Consider the following 20149-nt stretch of genomic DNA (forward strand, 5'->3'; position numbering starts at 1 on the left):
CCTGACTTACCACTTCCAACTTCACATTGCAGACTGGTCTCAGAACAGGCAGAGCATCTCATTGCTTTCAAATGAAATTAAATAGAAAGAATCTTTCCAGGAGCACACCTAATGCACTCTGACCAGTGCTGGGGAATCAGCTATTCCATCCCTACATTACACAGAAGGATGCAAGGGCTGAAATGAAACTGGATTTTTATGCCACACTGCAGAGACTCCTTGGCAGCTGCAGCAAATCCAGAGCTCTGTGGCACCAGCCATACAGGCTGCTTCTTACCTTGTAAGAAAGGACAGACAGTTCACTTGAAAACTGAACACAGAATTTTAGTAGTTACACATTGACCATTCAATATTAAAATTATACTAACAGCCCTTGAAGTAAGGCCTGTCACCCAGGAGTCCCTCTCCCACTGAGAAATCCAATTTCTGGGCTATTCTCTATTTTCTCTGTCCCAATAGATCAAAAGAAACCTTGGAAATTCAAAGTGGAAAAAGAAGCTGAGTGCTGCCAGGGGCAGCCCCCAAATGCATAATAAAACTGTGGACTTACCCTGTTTTAGTACCTGTTTAGGACCCCATGTCTGAATCCTTCATTCCTGACTCATAGCAGCTCTGCTGTACTGACCCATCAGTTTCCATCCAGACATTAATGCCTCATATGATTATTAATTACCCTGAAATTCTCCTTCAGAAGTAACCTATAACTCTATTTACAAAACTTGCATGAGTAGATGTTTTTACAGTGCTTTCTGCTTCTTAAAAAGATGCCCAACCTCCTTTCAGCATCTCCTTATTAAATTGCTTTCCACTTAGCTGCATACAAACCCAGCCCTTAATTCCACCATCATACATCTGCACTTCACCTTATGCAAATAAGTAATTCCAATGTGTAATCAATCCTTATCTGAAGAAGAGATCATAAACCACAGCCTGAACTCTGTACAGCATCCCTGAAATCAATACAGCCATCCCAAATTAAACTAGCAAATGGTCTTGTCCCGCATATCTTTGATCTAGAGCATTTCAGCCTATCATGAATTAAGATGATGATGCAGCAAACATCTCCTGTCTTATACCCATTGCCTTTCATCCAAGTAACATCCTGCTTGCTCCAGTGACTCCTAGCACTTAATGAGTTTCTTGACTTATCCTTCCTGTCATGCCATTCCAAACAGTATAGTTAAAAGAAAAAATGAATTTATCAAATACTAAACAGGTCCTATACACACACAGGAAAAACAAGTTTGTATGAGTTTTTTAGACTGATCACTTAACAATTTAATCTCCTTGTGACTACACACTAAATATAAATACTGCATTAAATTTCCCAAGCTTGTTGCATCTGATGAAACCAACTTAGAGCTCATTACTGCGAGTACACACTAATGAGATCCCTTTGGTATCACTACAATGCAGTGGTTAATTACAGAGCCTACATTTACTCATGGGAGAGATCTTCTTTCCCATGCATAGAGGTTCTCCCTTACTGTTTATCAAACTAGATACAAGCACATTAAAAAAAAAAAAAAAGTTAAATTTATCATCACAAATTGGTAAATGTTTCCATTTACACGTGGGAAAATCAAAGCACAATGGCAACCCAACAGGGGTTATTGCCAAATACTGAACCAGGAGAAAACTGGAGCATTTAGGGCAATTGTATAAGGCAAACATTTAATTCTAAATCAAACTGGGCTGAAATTACCTAATTCACCACTTGAGATTTTCTCAAAAGGAAGCTGATTTGGTGTTTTCAGCCCTGATTTCCCCAACGACACCTTTTTGCATTAAAATGAACAGTGTTAGTGGATAATTTGCCCTCTGAACACAAATACAGAAATGAACTGCAATGAGTCCAGCCTCTCTCCAGCTCTGATGCAGAAGTTTGCTGCACAGAGCCACCAGCACTTGCTTCAGAACAGGGAACTCCCTGGAAGTTTTTCATTTTCTGCATCATCTGCTGAGTCTGAGAGCTGACACAGTAAGTACAAAGTAGCATGTGGCAGCAAGCCACAGAAAGCACTGCTTTTCCAAACAATTACAGCCCATTTTGCTGGTGCTGGGAGACACAAGCACTCAGCCACTTGAGAAGCGTAATTCTGTGCTGGAAATGCACTGCCTGGAACAGTCCCTCTTACAAAACAAAATTTACCAGCTAAAACTGGAAATTGGGAAAAAGAAAATCTCTTTGTCTCATGTTGTTTATTGGAACCTCCAGAGTTATCAACCTTGCTGTTTCTTTCCTTTTTACCCAAAGCTTATGAAAATCAAGGCAAAAAAAAATCACTATTCCTGTCCCACATATTTTATAGGAATGCATGAAAATATCATTCCCTTTATAAAATATAATCATTCCCTTATCACAGCACTGAGCAACACTTAGTCATGTCTCTATGCCTTCCTGTGTCAACAGGGAAAACAGAAAAATTTTAGGAAGGTGTCTCAGTCTGATATATTTCTAGGCCTGAATATCTATATCACACATTGAAAGATTCTAGTTCCAGACATTTGAAATCTAGTCTCAGGTCTCTGTGCTTGTTTAAAGGGATATAAGTAGCAGGTATTGGAGGCAAGGTGAGGAAGGAGATTCAGAGACCTGTTAAGGACAGACTAGGTAGATGAAAGTCTGGACAAAAAGCTGCAGAATGAAATGAGGAGAGTAACAGCAGTTTCAAAAAAAACAGAAAAGAGAAATTCTAAAAATCCACCCCCTTTCATACACTAACATATAAGCAATCAAAAATGTCTTCTCCTGTGTATCTCCTAATGACTGTCTCAAAGGAAAGGAACAAAGAACTATATAGTAAAATGTTAAAGCTGAGAATTTAACTAGAGCTATGGTAATTGCCTACAGTAACAATTATTGTTTCTCCAGAATTGTGGGGTTTTTTTTAAGAGTCAGTCCATAAGCATGACTGTCCACCAGTCTGTGTAATTTTGGTTTATCCAGACAAGTAAAAGCATGTGCAATGGCTGGTTCAGAGCTTGGCATGGTCTGACCAGCATGCTGGAGCTGTCTCCAGCAGTGAAAACATGCCTGCCTACCTGCCTTAGGTCACTGTATTCCATCTTCCTTGCTACCCAGCTTTTGACTTGCAACAAAACATACAAGTCACAGGTTTTGGACATCTCATTCTGCTGACATTCAGATGAAATTGGTTAATAGGTTAAACCAAGCATTGCTGTCAAGTGTAGGAACAGAGGGGGGACATGGGAGAGAAAGGAAGTGGATAATGTGCATAGGATGCATTTGCATGAGAAACCAGCATGAAATACATAAAACAGCCTTACAGAAGAAAAATGTCTCCCATCTCTCCTCCAATCAGTTCCATCAGAAAAGGCAGTCTGGGACAAGAAAATATGTTTTTCTGAATTGGAGGAGGTAATCTTTTTGTACCATTTATTCCTGCTCACATCCCAATAGGTGGAAAGCATTTGTCAGTCTCAACCCAAGCAGCAGCTCTTATTCCAAGAGGCCCAAACAGTAGCAAAATGAAAATAAGTTTATTTCACTTCTAAGTTATTCTCCTCAGAACAGATATTAGATTACTTTGCATCTGAAACAACACTACTCTGTCCATAGCAGGTATAAAAAAAAATCTGAATGCCTGTAATGGCATTCCCCTATGATAAAGAGAACAGATTTAAACTAGGAAATTTACAAATGTACTCACAAATATTATTGTTCCACTCCTCATAGTGAGATGTTACATAAAGAGAAAATATGAATTCATTTATCCAATGAACACAGCACAGTAAAACTGTTGTGAATTAGATCCGTAGATCACATGTACAGTACATTAAATTCATTTTGTAGACAGATAGTTATGTTTCCATGTAAAAGCCATTACAAATAATAAATATTTAAATATATGTATGACAAATAATGTGCCAGGATTATGCAGATAATTCATATTTAATTCAGTAGTTGCTTCGTTGCTAACAAAGAGTAATGAAAAGACCACTGCATGTTCTCCACCATGATACATTTACTTTACTCAAATAATTTTCCAAGCACATACATGTCTGAACTTTTCAATTAATTTCAGCCTAAGGCACTCAGAGCAAGTAATGCATATTATCAGGTAGACTCTTGAAAAATAAATCTAGCTTATCTCATTTCCTTTCTCATTGCAGTCTTTATCCTGAGGAAGCATCAAAATGTCACTGCCCTGAGAGAAATTAGGTTAGTAGTAGCTCTCTTTTCATGTACCCCTCTCAAAGCAAGGGATGGGTTTGAAGGTCACTTCAGTGTTCTCCATCAGTACAAAATCGTATCTGCACAGCTGAAGCCTACAAAAGCAGAGAAAGGAAAACAATTCACAACAGAAAAAGTTAAATTTAACAGAAAAACATTCCAGTATTTGAATTATTAAACCTCCAGTGTTTACCAGCTCTCAGAGACAGTACTCAGGACAAGAAGTGTCTACTTGTTTAAGTTTAAACCTTATTTCATGCATTCCTAGAGTAGCTTTGATGGACTGAAAAACAACCAAACATCAGCTGGATGATGCAAAGAAGCATATCACACTGGTCTGAAGCACAAAGATGCAGCATTTCACCCATTACAGCTATTAATCGGCATTCAAATTAACTCTTTAGCAGCATGACCCAAAATCTGCACAATTCCTGTTAACACAGGGCCTCAATAATTTATCTCGAGTTCCCTAGGTAGGAAAATTTCTCTGCTTTTATTTTGCATAGGAAAGTAAAGAACCACATCATAATATTTTCTTTTTCACTTGCAATGACAGCATGTGTAAGAAATGTTAATGCAAGGGAGCAATCTGTCTCCTAAACACCTAGAAAACTCACAGCTGACTAATACTACATGAACACAAAGAGGTCACAAAGGGAGCCACATTTACATGAAAAACATGCTTTTTGAAGTCAATAAAAGTGCTCTGCCTTTTAGGGCAGAGGCAGGTCAGAGTCCTGCTCTTCATGCACTGTTGTAATGTATGGGGAGAGCTGGTTTGAACGGGAAAATGACAGACACTCTCAAATGGCACCTCCATAGCACACAAGCCATGAGACTTATTTAATTTAAAATTATCTTCTCTATTGCTCTGAACTCACAGATGTGGCTATACCACACAATTCACCTCGGCCTGGGAAGTAGAATACAGTGAAACAGCAAAAGGAGAGAACAGCACACCAGGCATTTCCATTGCTGCCCATTCTTATAAGATTTCCTACCAGTTAAGGCTCCACCTGTCTCTATGTGAAAGGACTGTCAGAATTCTACTTAAGAATATAACACCTTTTGAGGTCTCCACAAAGTTATGACAGTAATTTTATGACTAAAAAGATCAAGATGAATTCTGGTGGTCTGTACAATGCAAAGCATAGAATTTCATCCAGTCCTTCATCAACAATTTGTTTTGATTTGAACTCAATGTTTCATTATTATAGTATTTTTGTAGTATTATTTATATCTAACCACAGGGGCCAAAATACCTAACCAAACCATAATGCTGAATTCTATAAATAAAAATATGTTGGAAAACAAGCTTTATCTCATTTGAAGTGCAATCCATCTCAGCTTGTGATTACTGAGTTACAAGAATGCCTCACAGGAGAGTAGCCCTGAGCAGGTTCACCAAAAAGGAGCAAAACACAAAAAATGTTTTTTTTTCAGGTGAGGCTTCCTTAACCCCTCAATCTAAATGGCTTCTCTGCTGTCTGCTAAAAACCATGGGCATGCCACACTCGTTCAGAAGAGGTATTTCCAAGGTCTTCATTACACTATCTCTGTTCTTGTTTTGGTCAAAAAAACCCAGAGGTGTCTGGGCTAAGTCTCTTTGAGACATTCACCTTCCTCTTTAACTGCATCTGAATTCCCTGACAGGTTCAGAAGATTTTGGGGATAACTGACTCCTGAACATGCACAAGTTAGCAAAGCTTTCTGGTTTTATGGGTGAGCAGAAATGACTTATCTCAGGGATCATAAGAAGGGTATGAAAATTGTGTACCTTGCAGCACCCCCATATTCACATACCATGTGTGTGAATAGTGGATCAGCCCAGCAGACAATTGTCTGTGATATTCCCCAAACTCCCACAGTTTGCCATTAACCCAGACCTGGGGAGACTGAGACTCCTATTGTCTTTTATCCCTGCATCTGTCCCCTGGTTTTTATCTACTACTTTGTTGTGAATAATTTAAATAATTTTAATGAAGTTTCTAGTTGATCATCCTGAATTCAAGTAATTGTTGTAATTATATGTAAATAAGGTAAATATAGGTTGATATAATTACAAAGAGCAATTAGGTAATTATACCAATGGTGCTGTAACATCTGCATTTAAATTACCTCCACATGCTGATTCAATACAGTATTTTTCACTGTTCTCTGAAAGTATCTAACATGTCTCTACAGCTGCCATCTGATGAGGCTCCACAGGAAGGACGTCAGTGGATCTTACATTAAAGCATATCAAGTGCATCTTACTTTTAAACTAACAAGAGTCAGACTAACAGGAATGAAAACTCAAGCCCTATAAGTGCTGTTTACTGAAAATCTTTCTTGTTTGCTTGCTAGATCATTATCTGAGAAAGCCCCAAGTGCTGACAGGCTTACACAAAATATATCTTCTGATTTATCACCACTGGGCTGAGAAAAAAAATTGGAATATGATTTAGAACTTTTCACCCTCTCTCATCACCAGATGCTTTGAAATACAATCATGCCATTTTCACCTGAGAGCTTGAGACTTATGGCTTTCAATAAGTTAATAAAGTCAAATGTATGTATGTTCTGGGGTACTATTTTGATTACTGAATGTTTTGTTTCTTTCTAAGTTTCTCCCATCCATCTCCTTCTCTTTCTCACTAAATCTTAAATAGTAGATTAATTTAAGAAGGTTTCATAATTTTTGCAAAGTATCATACCCAATTCCTACTGGGCTATTATCATGCACCATATAGGAAACCCTCAAATGTTACATCTCAAGTTAATAAAATATACTGACTTAAGACCAAGAAGTGTAATATTATTCTCATTCATTACTCATTTGCTATTACTTATTTGATATGCATTTTTAGGTTTTTACTTTAAATTCTGACTTTCTTGAATCTGCTATTAATAAGAAACAAATTAATAACTCTAAAATAAAGTAGTCTTGCTAGTCCTAGATGTTTCTTACCTATTCCATGTAATATGCTCTTTTTACAAGATGCAAATGCAAAATTTAACTGATAGAGTTACAGTACAAGTAAATTTGGAGATTTTAAAATGAACATATCACAATAATGCTGAAATATTATAAATCAGAATAAATAAAAGCTTAGCAATTACACTCAATTACAAAAAAACCCCAGATTATTTAATTTTAACTGTAAGCAGACACACACTGTGTTCTGATCTTAGAACTTTTTACCATCATCAATAAGACAAAAAAAAAAACTATTCCAGTCACATATGTTGCTGAAGTGCTCCATTTCCCCCCTGAGTGTGAAAAGCTGTGTACAGACACATGAGAAAATCAGAAAAGTGCTTGATAAAATTTATCTTATGGAGGAGAAGCTGACCATGCAAGTCAGGCTGGTCCTTGAAAGCACAGCTGTGACACACAGCATGTGTGACACCTCCCTGTGCAAGCTGCTGTGCATTAAATCTACACAGCAGCTCTTCCACATGACAAATTTGAACATCAGGATGATGAGAAGAATATTCATATGCTTAAGAATAAGCAATTAAAAAAAAATTAATGCAAGGAAATACAGGTTACTGAGAAAACATCCTGAGCACCTTAATTGATACCCAGCTGTGATACATGACAAACACTCACCTTTTTGGATTATTGAGAGATTTCAGCTTCATCTGAAGAATCCCAAGCTTTCTTTTTGGGCCTATTAAAGTCTTCGTAGAAAAGGTCAAGGAAATTTTTGCAATTTTTTCAATATCTTGGTGAAATCCAGTCAGTATTTTGACTCTTTTATATTGCTGAAATGTTGAAGCTTCACTAAAGAGAAATATTTAGTCAGGCTTTTGTTAGCTGATTAATATTCATTACTGCTAAGTATTATTATTTAACTTGGAAGTCTTGTGGGATGCATCAACTTTGAGCATTCAGAACGAGGCCAGCTAGAACAAGATTCAAACCAGTACCAAGCCAGGACCTGGGAAAGGATTGTTCTGGTGTGAGGGCATTGCCCCTGATACTGAGCCACATCCAGGAAATGGGGCCATGATCAAAAACTAAGAAACTCAGGATACTTTTTCAATTTGCAAGCTAACAAGTTAAAAGGTTTAGAAAACTCAGAATAGTAGTCTTAAAGACAAATAAGAACCTACCTATTCATCTGTGACTCTACTGTGTTTCCAGCATTGTCTATAATTTTAACTTTAATGAAACCTCTCCTAATGCTTTTATTCCAGGTAGTGATGTCCAGTAAGTAGTTATACACTGCAGGAAGAAATAGGAAATCATGAGAGCCAAAGAATGATCTCAACAGGAAACAGCTGGCATCCCCACCCTGTTAAATGTATTTACTGGTAGGTGACAGGAATAGTGACTCTGTACTTTTACCCTCCCTGTACAAAGGAAAATAAAAAGCTGACGTGCTGCTGACCTGCCTTGTGCCCTCACAAACCCTGACCTGGCCTTCTGTAGCCATCACCAGGATTGGAACCACACCACCTTTACTGCTCCCAGTCAGGACACCAAGAAAATCTGTCTTTGTTTTTTGGCATGTGGCCTATTATCATTCTCTCTCAAAAGACCAAGCCTCGTATGAAGCCGTGTCTCACTCAAGTTTACAATTTCTCTTTTTTTTAAGGCCTCTAGTTAATTTGTTTCCTCAGGTTTCCAAATATCTAATAATTAAGGCTTTAATTAATGAACACACTTTTTCAGACTGGTTTGTTTTTCTTCCTGACTCTGCATATTTTTTTTTCTTGATCTTGCATATTTTCCTTTAAATTTATACTGACATTACAATATTTCTTTTTCTGCTTCTCTTCCTCTTTTATCACCACCAGTGAGGTGCAGGGAGAGCAGTAGTAACAGGTTTGAGTAGAGCTCAAAGACACTGGGAAGAGGAGTTATTTTACATAAATTTTATGTTAAAAAAATTCTGTAAAATCCATCACTTCATTCACCTCTCCTCAATCCTTTGGAAGACAAAATGATGTCAGCAGACATGACTAGGACCCTCTGTTCACAGTCACAAAACTTGCCAAGATGATGGACAAAACTAATGGGAAAACCTAATTTCACATTAATTCCCAGTAAGCCTATCCCCATACCTTAAATGAAAAAAACCTTAAACATAACTAATAAGAAGTGTGTGTGACACTTGTTCAGGGTGATAGAGTCTTTTAATTCTAAGAGAAATTGGATGAGAACCCAGGATGGACCTACATGGTTAAGTAGGTATCCCAACTGTTGCAGCTGAAGCCCACACCATGAGAGCTCATTGCCACAGAATATGACTCTAAAGCAGCCAGCTGAGTCTTCCCTTCACTGTTTTACTCCTGGGGAGACATGGAGAAGCTTTATTTGACTGTAGGGTGATCTCCTCCTGGGGTGGAACATGGAGGTTTCTCTTTTTTGTTGCCCACCCAGGGCAGTCTCGCTTCCCTTTCCTGCTCTCTGGAAATGGCAGCATTGATCCCATCTAAGCAGGTTGCATCAATCCAGCTTTTTCCCTCCCACTTGATTCTCATTTTCTGGTTTCCTTCTTCCTCTTGGCAGACTATCCCATTACTTTTAAAGGTACATTTCTTTCCCAGTTCACACAGTATTACTTTTTCTTCTTCTTCCAGTCTGGGAACTGACCATTAGTTCATGGGGTTTTTTTTCATCATCTTACACAGTGGCTAACACTAACTTCTACTTTATCATGTTTTCACTCCAGATCAGCTAAAAAATAAGTCATAAATTTTTATAAAGAGGTTTTAAGTATGGATTTAGTCACTCACTGCAGAATGGGTCTTTTTTTGAGGTATCAAAGTAAGATTTCGTTGGTGACCTATATGGTATCAATAGTTTTTTCCATCTATCAGCATGATAACCTGAAATCCAAAGTTGAAATATTTAATTTCAGACAATTAGGAAAATAATACACATAATATTTACACAAAAATAAATCTCACACCATGACAAATTTGGCTTTAATTTTCTTAGATACCCTCTGAGAAAGAAACTGACTAGAAAAAGGAAGGAATCCTCTGAGTAAGACAGACTGTAGTATACAAGTACTTAATTCCTCTAATATATTAGTATCACTAAAACTGTCATAATGTAATAGTAACCTCTTTAGTCTAGATACTAACTTCAAACAGTAGCGCTTACAAAATCCTGCAGAGGTAATAAAAACAACCCCAAAAACGTAGCCCACATATTTGCAGAGAGCACTTACAGAATAGCTTTCCTTTCTTTCATTTGAACCATTAAATATCTTTTAATTCTTTAGCCTATTTCTAGCTATTGTTTAATAAAAGATACTCTGCAAACCCCCTAAGCTGATGGATTTAACATAGAAAGAAATTTATACAACTCCATGATTGTTGTTTTGGGGGCTTGATAATAGCCATTGTTCCTAGAATAGATGATCCTGTTCTCCCCCTGTTAATCTCTCTCCCTAAACTGGACAAGGAAGGCTAATTCCAGACTGCAGAGCTGCCACTGCAAAGCAGGAAGCAAGAAGGATTGCAGCAGAAGGAAGCTGCTTCTCCATGCAGTTCCCAGACTCATCAGCTGACTGGGGAGATATTTCTCCACCTCTACCTTGGGCATTCTGTCCAAGTGCAGCAGGCTTGGCTAACAACCATGCTGAGGAAGTCTGTCCTACTACAAGGGCTCATTATGGTTGGGTTTTCAGAAAATAGTCCATAGATTTGTCCATGTTTTTCCTTCTAACTTGATCCAACTAATATAACATGCACATCCCAGCACAAAGACCAAAGGAACATTCAGCACCTGTGCCTAACAGAGATAACTGTAAAGCAGACAAACCCATGAACTTGAAACTACTTTAACTTCCCAAGAAATATCACCCAGCCCACAAGAGATATGGTAGCACTTACCCACTACTGGGCAGGACATTGGCTGGAAAGCATCACAATCAACACATTTTCCTCTCTTGTAATCCAAGTAAGAGTCACAAGGATATGTTATTATGTCACACTTGCTTTTCAAAGACGATAAGAAGAGGAAGACAGATCTCTGATGGTCACATTTAAAATACTGAAGTCCTTCAGGGAAGACAAAAAAGAAATATAAAAAGAAGAGTTATATTTTTTATTAATTAAAAAAGGATTTTGTATACGTAGAATCATAGAATGGTTTGGGTTTTAAGGGACCTTAAATATAATCTTGTTCCAACTCCTCTGCCTTGGGCAGGGACACCTTGTACTACACCAAGTTGCTCAGAGCCCCATCCAGCCTGGCCTTGCACACTTCCAGGGTTCATCCTGTGGTAGATCCACAACTTCTCAATGAAACCTGTGCCAGTGCTTTACCACTCTCTGAGTGACAATTTTGGCCAAAGAAAATTACCATGAGGAAGACTCCAGAGATTCTCTTCTAGTTTTCTGGGGAAATAAATTCCTTCCTTTCCTGACAAAGCAAACATTGGGAGTTGTGGAGATGATGACTGTGCTAGCTTAAGGGATTCTCCCCTACTCAGACACACAAAAGTGGAAGCCTTATGGCTTTGCAGCAGCTTTAACTCATAGCAGTTCTGTGTAAATTAGTAATGGGAAATACTGACAGAAACAAACATGTCCAAAAGAGAAAACAAAAATAATTGGCAGCAGCCTTGCCTAACACTCATGGAAGTTGAAATAAGAAAAATTCTGCATCAAAAGAATTTCATAAAACTCTTTTCATCCTAGAGTCCAAAAGACATATCCAACACCAAAACCTAGCTCCTCATTGCCAGCCAGGAGGAACCTAAAACACAGTGGGGACATGGAAGCCTTGATGTCCATGTCATAGGCAAGGGATCCTGCCCAAACCACTGGGACACAAACACCTTCCACCAAGCCTGGACCCATACAACCAAGGAAAAATAATGATCAGTATATTCAGGTTTTACATATAATGCAATAACATAATTCCATCATGCCAATATTAAATATATGATGGTAAATTTATGTTATAGCAAGATTATTTTCAAATATCTTTGTACGCCTTCTTTGCCATCCCTATGCAGCAAAAGAAAAATAGTCTCAGGTCCCATATTACTGACAAAGTACAGTGTACATTCAATTCAATTTAATCTTTTTTGATTTGATCTCAAACTTTTCTTCTCATTAAATAAACAGATTTTTATTTACCACTTAAAAATGTTTTTGGACAACCAGGCTGATCCATTCCTCCATTTGGATAGAAATCAATGGTTCCTAAAGGCTTCTTGAAACCTAGTACTAAAGTAAAAACATCATGAATGAAAAAAAAAAAAGCCCATAAACAGGATTACATAGGCAAATATCATCACATTCACTCCAAAAATCATGGAGGTCTTAAAGAAATTTTTTTTCAATTTTACCATTCTTTTTGTACTGTAAGTCAAAGTCATACTATGACATAAAAGTGAAGGGTTTTTTCCTCTTTGAGAAAATTATATATATGTAAAATGCTGTATGCAAATGTACACAAAATTTTGTAAGAGTCCTACTACTCCAAAAGAGAAAGAACAGAAACAGCTGTAACTGAGATATTATTTATATAAATAAATTTATGAAAGTCATACCCTCTCCAACCAAAATTCTTTCCCAGTGCAATTTTCATTAGAGTAAAATTTTCCATGTTTACAAGATGTTGTATTCTGAACTACACTAATATTAGCAGTAAATCAAAGTAAGAAAATCTGTATCTGTCCTATAAAAGTGAGCAAAATTCCATGAGTAAGAGTTAATTCAACCTGACCTACTTTCTTTTTTGCCACACATTATCTTTATTCACATAATAGGGAAGATTAAAAAAATTGGTATTTTACAGCCTCACACTGAAACTGATATAGGAAAATATAAATATTTTAATATTATTAAAGAAACTGATATGAAACAGCACGAATAATGGGACAATTGTGGTATTAAAGGTTTACTATTGTTTGGAGGAAAAAATGAAACCCGAGATTAAAGCATAGATGGAGCACTCTACAATGTTCTTCTTTTTAACCTTTCAGTAACATGATTTAGTATTTTAAGCAATGGCTTAAAATGTGATGTACTGAATTGATACAGCAGAGCCTGACTGTCTCAGAAGGGATTAATTCAGTGATAACCATGTGCTTACAACCTCTGTGCTCATACAGACTTGCACAGCAAAAGAAACCTCATGCTAACAGAAAATAATCTCTTGCAGCTCTATTTGGAAGTTACTGAAGCAGCTTATCCCTTCCCTTTTGCTTTCCTGCCTCTCCTCAGGCCGAAAGAGGCCAGTCAAGGCTCTGCTATTACCATCAATATCTGAATGGATGACATCCACAAACTGTGCATCAGTGGGATCCAGTCTGCGCTCTGGTGGTTCTCCAGTGAATGAAGGGCCTGCTGGATCCAGACCTGAACAAAAACAACATTTGCATCACAAACCCTGGGCTCCTTCTACAGATATATCAAAGACCAACATCTGAACATTATTCAGCAGTGATTCTTCATTTTCTTGGTGTAAAAATTTTTACAAAAACATGTTTTTTCTCTTCAATTTGCTAAGAAAGGCAAAGATTCCTACCACAAGACTGATCAACCCATATGATGAATTTCTCTCTTTCCATAACTAGATGTGCTCATCTCCCATTTATTCAGATGAATACAAGCCAACAGCATTGGGGATCAAGCAAGGAATTTTTTTTTTTTTTGTCCTTTTCCCTAGAAAATACCATACCTATTATACACTTTATAAAACCAAAATGCCCAATATAACTGCTCTCACCTCCAGAACACAGCCAGTCAGATACTCAGGTAGTATATAATTTAAGTGTCACCTAGATGAAGCACTCAATTTTCATTTGAGAGACTAGAGGTAGCCACTTTGGAAAATTTAATCTGTAATTTGTGTCCTGAAGGCAAACTTGCCCCATTTCCTGAACTGCTACAAGGGCTATGTTTTTCCTCATGTGTGTCATTAAATATTCAGTTCTCGTTTGTCAGTGTCTCAGAGCTCTGACAACAATACAAGGTACAACAGAATATGTGCACTGGGATTAAAAACCTTACCTGTAATCCTGCCAAGTTTGCCATTATATATCTGGCCAACAAAACCAGCTATATGAGCACCAAGACTAACTCCAATGATATACAGAGAGTCAAGAGAAGCTCCACCCACCTATCAGGAGGAAAAAACACCAAAGCTAGTCATGCACAGAATTAATGGAACAGAAATCACTAGGCTGGTTTAGTTTTTACTTTTGGTTGGTACTTTAATCTGTATTTCTAATTTTCTGGCTCTACAAAAAAAATGGATATTATCAAGTTCCTTTCAGTTTGCAATCCTATATTAGTTAAAGTATAGAAATTAGGAAATTTTTTAACTAGAAAAATGTAAAAAGGAAGCTTGAGTCACATTTCTCCTGAAATACCACATTAGTTAGAAGGGAAGCAGGGAAGGGAAGAGGAAGACATTTATCAGATATAAGAAAGTTGAACCAAAACAATGAAGGAGGGAAAAAAAAATCTTGCCCTGCTTTATCCTTCTAATAAAATAAATTAAAAATATAATACCGTTAACAAATATTTATGTCACACAACTGCTGAATAATGATGCCAAATGCACACCTTAAAATGCCTATTCTACAAAGCAGGCAGTACTCAAAAAAATCCAAATGAACTCTACAGAACTCTAAAGAACTCTAAAACAGTGTCAGGTGACCTAGTTGGAATCCCTGCAAAATGATGGGTTGACACACAGGATCTGAAATATTAGTATGTCTCAAAATGAATTAGAAAGGCCTCACAACAGCTTGTAAGTATGAAAGAGATAGCTATGGGACACTACAGACCCTCCTCCCCCACCACTTCCAGGACTCACACACACTGTCACCATTTGCCAGGCAGAACTGTAAACAGCAATTAACTTAATTAATCTTCTCATAGTCCTATTTAATTTTTTTTATTCCATAACAATAAATCTACTGGCACAATTGCAAATTGCTATCACTGTACCTAGTCCCAGAGGACAGATTCTGATAGGCTGAGGTAAAAGGAAAGAAAGCCTTTCTCAAAACAGTGGATGCTCTTCTGAAATTCCACAGGAATATTTTTTTACTACACAGTGTTGTCATCTTATTGCAGGCGTTCCATACTATTGTTTCCTTATCACAAAAGTTTCATACCTTCTTGGTGTTTCTCATGGGCAGCTCCCCTCAGAGCACTGACTCTTTCTTCTCTACCAAGTAGCCAACTGACTCCAGTCCCTTCTCACCCAACCCCTCCACTCTTTTATGGCACTCTTCTTCTCACTGGTTACAGCTGTGGCCTGTTAAAGTCAGGCCTGTTCCTGATCTTGGATAATTGGCCCAGCTGCAACTCCTTAGGGGTAAGATTACTTTCTACACTACCTTTATTTTCTTATATTCTATCCCCCTACAACACAGCATTCAAAATTTCTGAGAATGGCTGAGAAATAAGTGAAATGGCTGCAAAAAGATGAAAATTTAAGGGACAAATCAGACAACAAATAACATCATCGCATTTTTTGTCTATTTATCAAGCAATAAATCTAACATTCACTTAAGGCCACTGGCAACAACTATGATTTCAGGAACTACCTCTAGAGACAAGAAGTTTGGAATGAATATTTATATCTTTATATTATTTTATATCATTTTGGAATGAATATTTATATCTTTGTCAGTGGCTTATTTCTCATTTAAAGCCTCTATTTACAGTAAATTAATAGTAAAAATAGTAGTGCAATACCTTTGTAAAATGTTTATGCTGCATACTATTTAAACATCTCTCCCTCCACTTTCCCACTGCTGAATTCACTCTTTCCAGAAGACCTAAAACTTCCAGCTGGTTCAAGAAATCAGATGCACTTTCAGGCACATTCCAGTGAAAGGGAATTAAGAGCTCAGGTGAAGTTAAATATATGCAATAATAACTGCAAGTAAAGTTAGTAATATGTCTATAAAGAAATGTGATTTGATATTGTTCACTGGACTTTTCTATTGATATATTTTTAATATCCATTCCCACTCAAACCATGCTCTTCACACTCATTCAGAACAGATGCAATGCTCTGCCTTACCAGCATCTGGTCAACATAATTCTTCAGTATTTCTGGAACTTTTCTGCAGTTTTCCACAGCAGTTATGTAATTCACAGTGGTAGCACCACGATTCCAATCAACTATAATGAGATTAATATCCTCTGAAGACAGTAAAAGCTTCTTCATGTCACCCAGCCACGCGGGAGGAGATCCTGTTGGCCTGAAGCCATGAATAACAAAGACAATTTTCTTGCTTGTATTCAGGTACTCAGATGCAGTAACATTGTGTTCAATGAGTCTCTCAGCACAATCTTGATTTTCCCTTGTGTAGAGGAGTAGCTGGACATGGAGTTCTGTTCCAGACAAAGCATTGCCTATGTTAAGATCTGTAAATTCGGGACATTTTTCCTCCTCATCTGAAAAAGATGAAAATGTTGAGACAGTCATTTGATGAGTTGGGCTACCTGAAATACCACCTCTTCACTTTTCCTTCCATATCTTTTTCTGCCGAAAGTGGAGAACTTCCATTTTCTTTACTCTTGGCCTTTGGAAAGAGGTGTCAAAACATGCACTTGCACAAGGAACCACACTTTAACTAATGACTCTGCAGATACCACTGTGCTCCTCTGAACCCTTCAAATGTGAAATTATCCCAGTTTTTCCTGAACAGTGTATTTTCTCCTTATAAGAACTAATTAGTAGCCAGTTGATAAGATCCTTTACTTCAACATCAAAGGCAGGTTCTCAGAATTTTTTCACAAGAAGTGTGTGCTGTATAAACAGGAAGGCTGTTGTGGTTGTTTCTTCCTCTTTGGGCCAGGGTGGCCGTGCTGCCAATCCTCAGACCTTATTTGTTTGATCTAACAGTAAGAAATAGCTGCCTGACAAAACAGGAATGATCCAGAACCCTTTCTTAGCTCTGGATCATGATAATGGCACCATTACCAAGAAACAAAGGCAGAAAAAACAAAGAATCTTGCTCTGAGTTTGAAAAAATAAGAATTAAGGTCAGCGTACACAATGGCACATGACAAACAGTAGGATTAAGCATTTCTGTCTGTACTTGGACACTTAGGGTGTACCAGATTAAGCTGGTCAACAAGAGGATGGAGATTTTCAAGAGAGTCTAAAAAGACTAAATTTCTCCCCTGTCTGGTTATCAACATCAAAAGTTCACACTTTAAAGATCTCTTTTGGCTGCTGAGGTCACATTGTGTGGATAAACCACTTCAGGATTCTGGGCAGAACACCATCACCGGTCAGTTCTTCTGCAATGGCCTCTTCACCTTTGTTATGGTGTTGGCTGGTTTTTGGCCAAGGTTTTTGGCCCATCTCTTGACTTCCAGTGAGTTACATTACTTTACACAATACTTTTGTCTCTCTGTTACTTGACGGCACCTTTTCAACTCTTCCATCATTAAAACCTTTGCAAAACAAGTCACTTTCAAGAAAGCAAAAGTGAGAAAAGAAATAGTGTCTTCTTAGTTCCTTAAAAATAATATTAAAAAATAACCTGAATTTCTCAGATTTTTTGAGTCATAAGAGAAGCAGTTCCAGCCCTTCTCCTTTTCCCAGAGAGCAGCTTGCAGCCAGAACCAAACCCACCACATCTGAGATGGACAGCAAGCCTGCAGCCTGTCTTAAAGCTGCCAAAGGCAAGCATGGATGACTTACAAAGTATCTGAAATATGTGTTCAATACTACAGGTCAGGTCCAAGCAAAGCTAAAAAATGTGAATTATGGCATTCAAGGTTCAGTAAAGATTCAGTAAAGGCACTAAAGACACTAATTCACAAATTTAGGGAACTAGACCAATCACCTCTAATGCCAAACCATGTATCTACAAGGCCTAGATTGGTCCCCTCTGGGCTGGACAGCACAAAATAATAATGGATATAGTCCAAACAAGAGCAGGCTTGAAGTTACACAATGTTAAAAATAATCTGAACTCTCTGCTGCAAACCAACCAGACCAAAGTTTCATGCCTATCATCATATTATGGCAGCAACTATAATTATTACATGGAGAAAAAGACCAAATTATATTGAAAAATAAATACCATTGTTTTCCTCATTTAAACACATAATAATATAAATAACTTCAACTGGGATTCCTAGACAGGTTATTAACTAACAAGAGATATGGGAAGACAATTCATTTCATCACTTGGACTTATCCAAGAAGTTCTGAAACTGAAAACTGTTCAGCTGAAATGGACTTGAATTTTATAAAAAAAATAATCAAAAACCTGGTAAAGTGTCGTGCATGTGACATGATCCTGAGATGTTAACAATATGTGTCACATTTGATTTCTTGTTTTCATATATTTATATATTATGATAAAACTAGAATATAAATTACATTACACTAACTTCATCTACAAAGTGAAAATAAAAACCAGTCACTTGATTATAGTTTCAAAGGTACAACATGAAACCCTCATTTTGCCTGATCTGGTCTTTAAATCCAAGTTTAATCACTGATCCTAAAAATTCACTCCTTTGTATCTAAAATATGAAAGAATCATGCAAAGATAATGCTCTATATCCCTTTAAATAGTTTGAATTTTTTTTAATGATTTGATTGGTAGGAATAAAACTTACTACATCTAAAACCAGTGGAATGACAGTGAGATAAACCAGATACAGTCTGTTCGATGAGAGTGAGAAATCTATGGCAAGGAAATTTTTTTCACTGCCAAACCTATTTACTAGCTGGCAAATGTCAAAGAGAAGCAAGTCGTTTACTCTTGGCTTTGAAATGACAGAAGTTATTCTTTCAAAAGTAAATAGAGAGTAAAAGCAAAATGATGATGCTTTTACTGCGAAATTAGATAAGTAATACAAATAGGCTTATAGATTTAATACTTTGAATTGCTTAGCGAGGAGTCATGGGGGAAGTTTTTTAAACTCCTGTTTCTCATTGAACACTGGAAGCAGTACCCAGCTGCCCTTTGTGCTCTCTTGTTGGAGTACTCACTCCTTTCTGTGCAATCAAAACATACACGTAGGCATTGGGCTGTTGAGCACGCATTTTAAGCAAGCTAATGTTTAATTGTAACTTTCTTATGCACGTTTGTAAGCATTTTAATTATCTTGTGTGGTTGAAAAGGGGAAAATCTTAAGTGCACAGTCTTTCTTGTAACTAATTTTTTCTATTTAAAAATGTAACACCTACCTTGAGAATCTAAGCACCTATCACACCAGCAACAACCAATAAACCCACATGAGTATATTAAAACTATTTCATGATTACATCTACTTTGTACAAAGTGCACATACCTGAGCAGGTCTCTGGGCAAAGTACAACCATAGATAAAGTATCAGGCTTGGTTCTATTTACTTTAAAACAAAAACTTACGTCTCAGTTTCAAAGTTATTGAATTCTTTTTACTAATCATCTGGTCCATTAGGCATAATTCATAAGATTTTATCTTAATCTTTTGGCCAATTTAAATCAAGGAGTATTCATTCTTTTAATGTTTGATTAAAGCAAAGATTCCACATTACAAGCAAGCTAATGGTTCTTACCTGATTTCACCCAGTATATCAAACAGAGGAAGAAACACAATTTCAGCATGTGGAAGTGGAGGAAAAGTGATGTGTAATATCCACAAACAAGTGGCAAATTAAGTGTTTCCTTATGCTAGATGTCTAGCACAACTGAATGACACCAATGAAGTGAGTGAGTAGGAAGCAGAAAATAAAGCTGTAGTCAAGCTTCTGCACTTCTGACTCCTCCTATTGAGTGACTTCAGTAGATAGGGTGGTTACTGGGCTTTGAGGGCTGGGACTGATTTTTAATCTATTTCCCTCTCTGTCTATCAGCAGGTTTACACGTAAGCAAGTGATGTCATGTATTACTGGCAACTCCTGCATGTGTGGAGTTTAGGAAGTGGGGAACTAGTGGTGCATGCCACTAAAGGACCACAGTGGGGGGGTTTTGGGTCTTTCACTGAACTGCAGTTAGGGGCACTGAGATGTGCA

General features: G+C 37.3%; 1 protein-coding gene across 2 annotated transcripts; it reads right to left on the reverse strand.

Moving 5' to 3' along the window:
* Nucleotides 1-3485: 3485 nt before the first annotated feature.
* LIPI (lipase I) lies at nucleotides 3486-19926 on the reverse strand. 2 transcript variants are annotated; one of them, XM_059872813.1, is made up of 10 exons: nucleotides 19694-19925; nucleotides 16203-16579; nucleotides 14171-14279; nucleotides 13415-13516; nucleotides 12290-12379; nucleotides 11036-11203; nucleotides 9929-10021; nucleotides 8300-8411; nucleotides 7794-7967; nucleotides 3486-4293 (listed from the first exon to the last, which is right to left on the reverse strand). In XM_059872813.1, exons 1-10 carry the CDS (start codon nucleotides 19740-19742, stop codon nucleotides 4206-4208), a joined length of 1362 nt encoding a protein of 453 aa, XP_059728796.1. In that variant the 5' UTR covers nucleotides 19743-19925; the 3' UTR covers nucleotides 3486-4205. The 2 variants fall into 2 exon arrangements, with proteins under 2 accessions (XP_059728796.1, XP_059728804.1); XM_059872821.1 differs by lacking the exon at nucleotides 12290-12379 and having other exon boundaries at nucleotides 19694-19926.
* Between the last annotated feature and the right edge of the window lie 223 nt (nucleotides 19927-20149).

Source organism: Haemorhous mexicanus, chromosome 2 (assembly GCF_027477595.1).
Source record: "Haemorhous mexicanus isolate bHaeMex1 chromosome 2, bHaeMex1.pri, whole genome shotgun sequence".
NCBI lineage: Eukaryota > Metazoa > Chordata > Aves > Passeriformes > Fringillidae > Haemorhous > Haemorhous mexicanus.

Excerpts from the sequence above, each read along its gene's own strand:
- LIPI (XM_059872813.1), bottom strand. The coding sequence starts at position 19,742 with ATGCTGAAATTGTGTTTCTTCCTCTGTTTGATATACTGGGTGAAATCA. Across the intron at positions 12,380-13,414 it reads CATCCATTCAGATATTGATG|TACTAGGTTTCAAGAAGCCT; the intron begins GTAATAGCAGAG and ends TTTTTACTTTAG. Across the intron at positions 10,022-11,035 it reads AATGTCCTGCCCAGTAGTGG|GTTATCATGCTGATAGATGG; the intron begins GTAAGTGCTACC and ends TTTGGATTTCAG.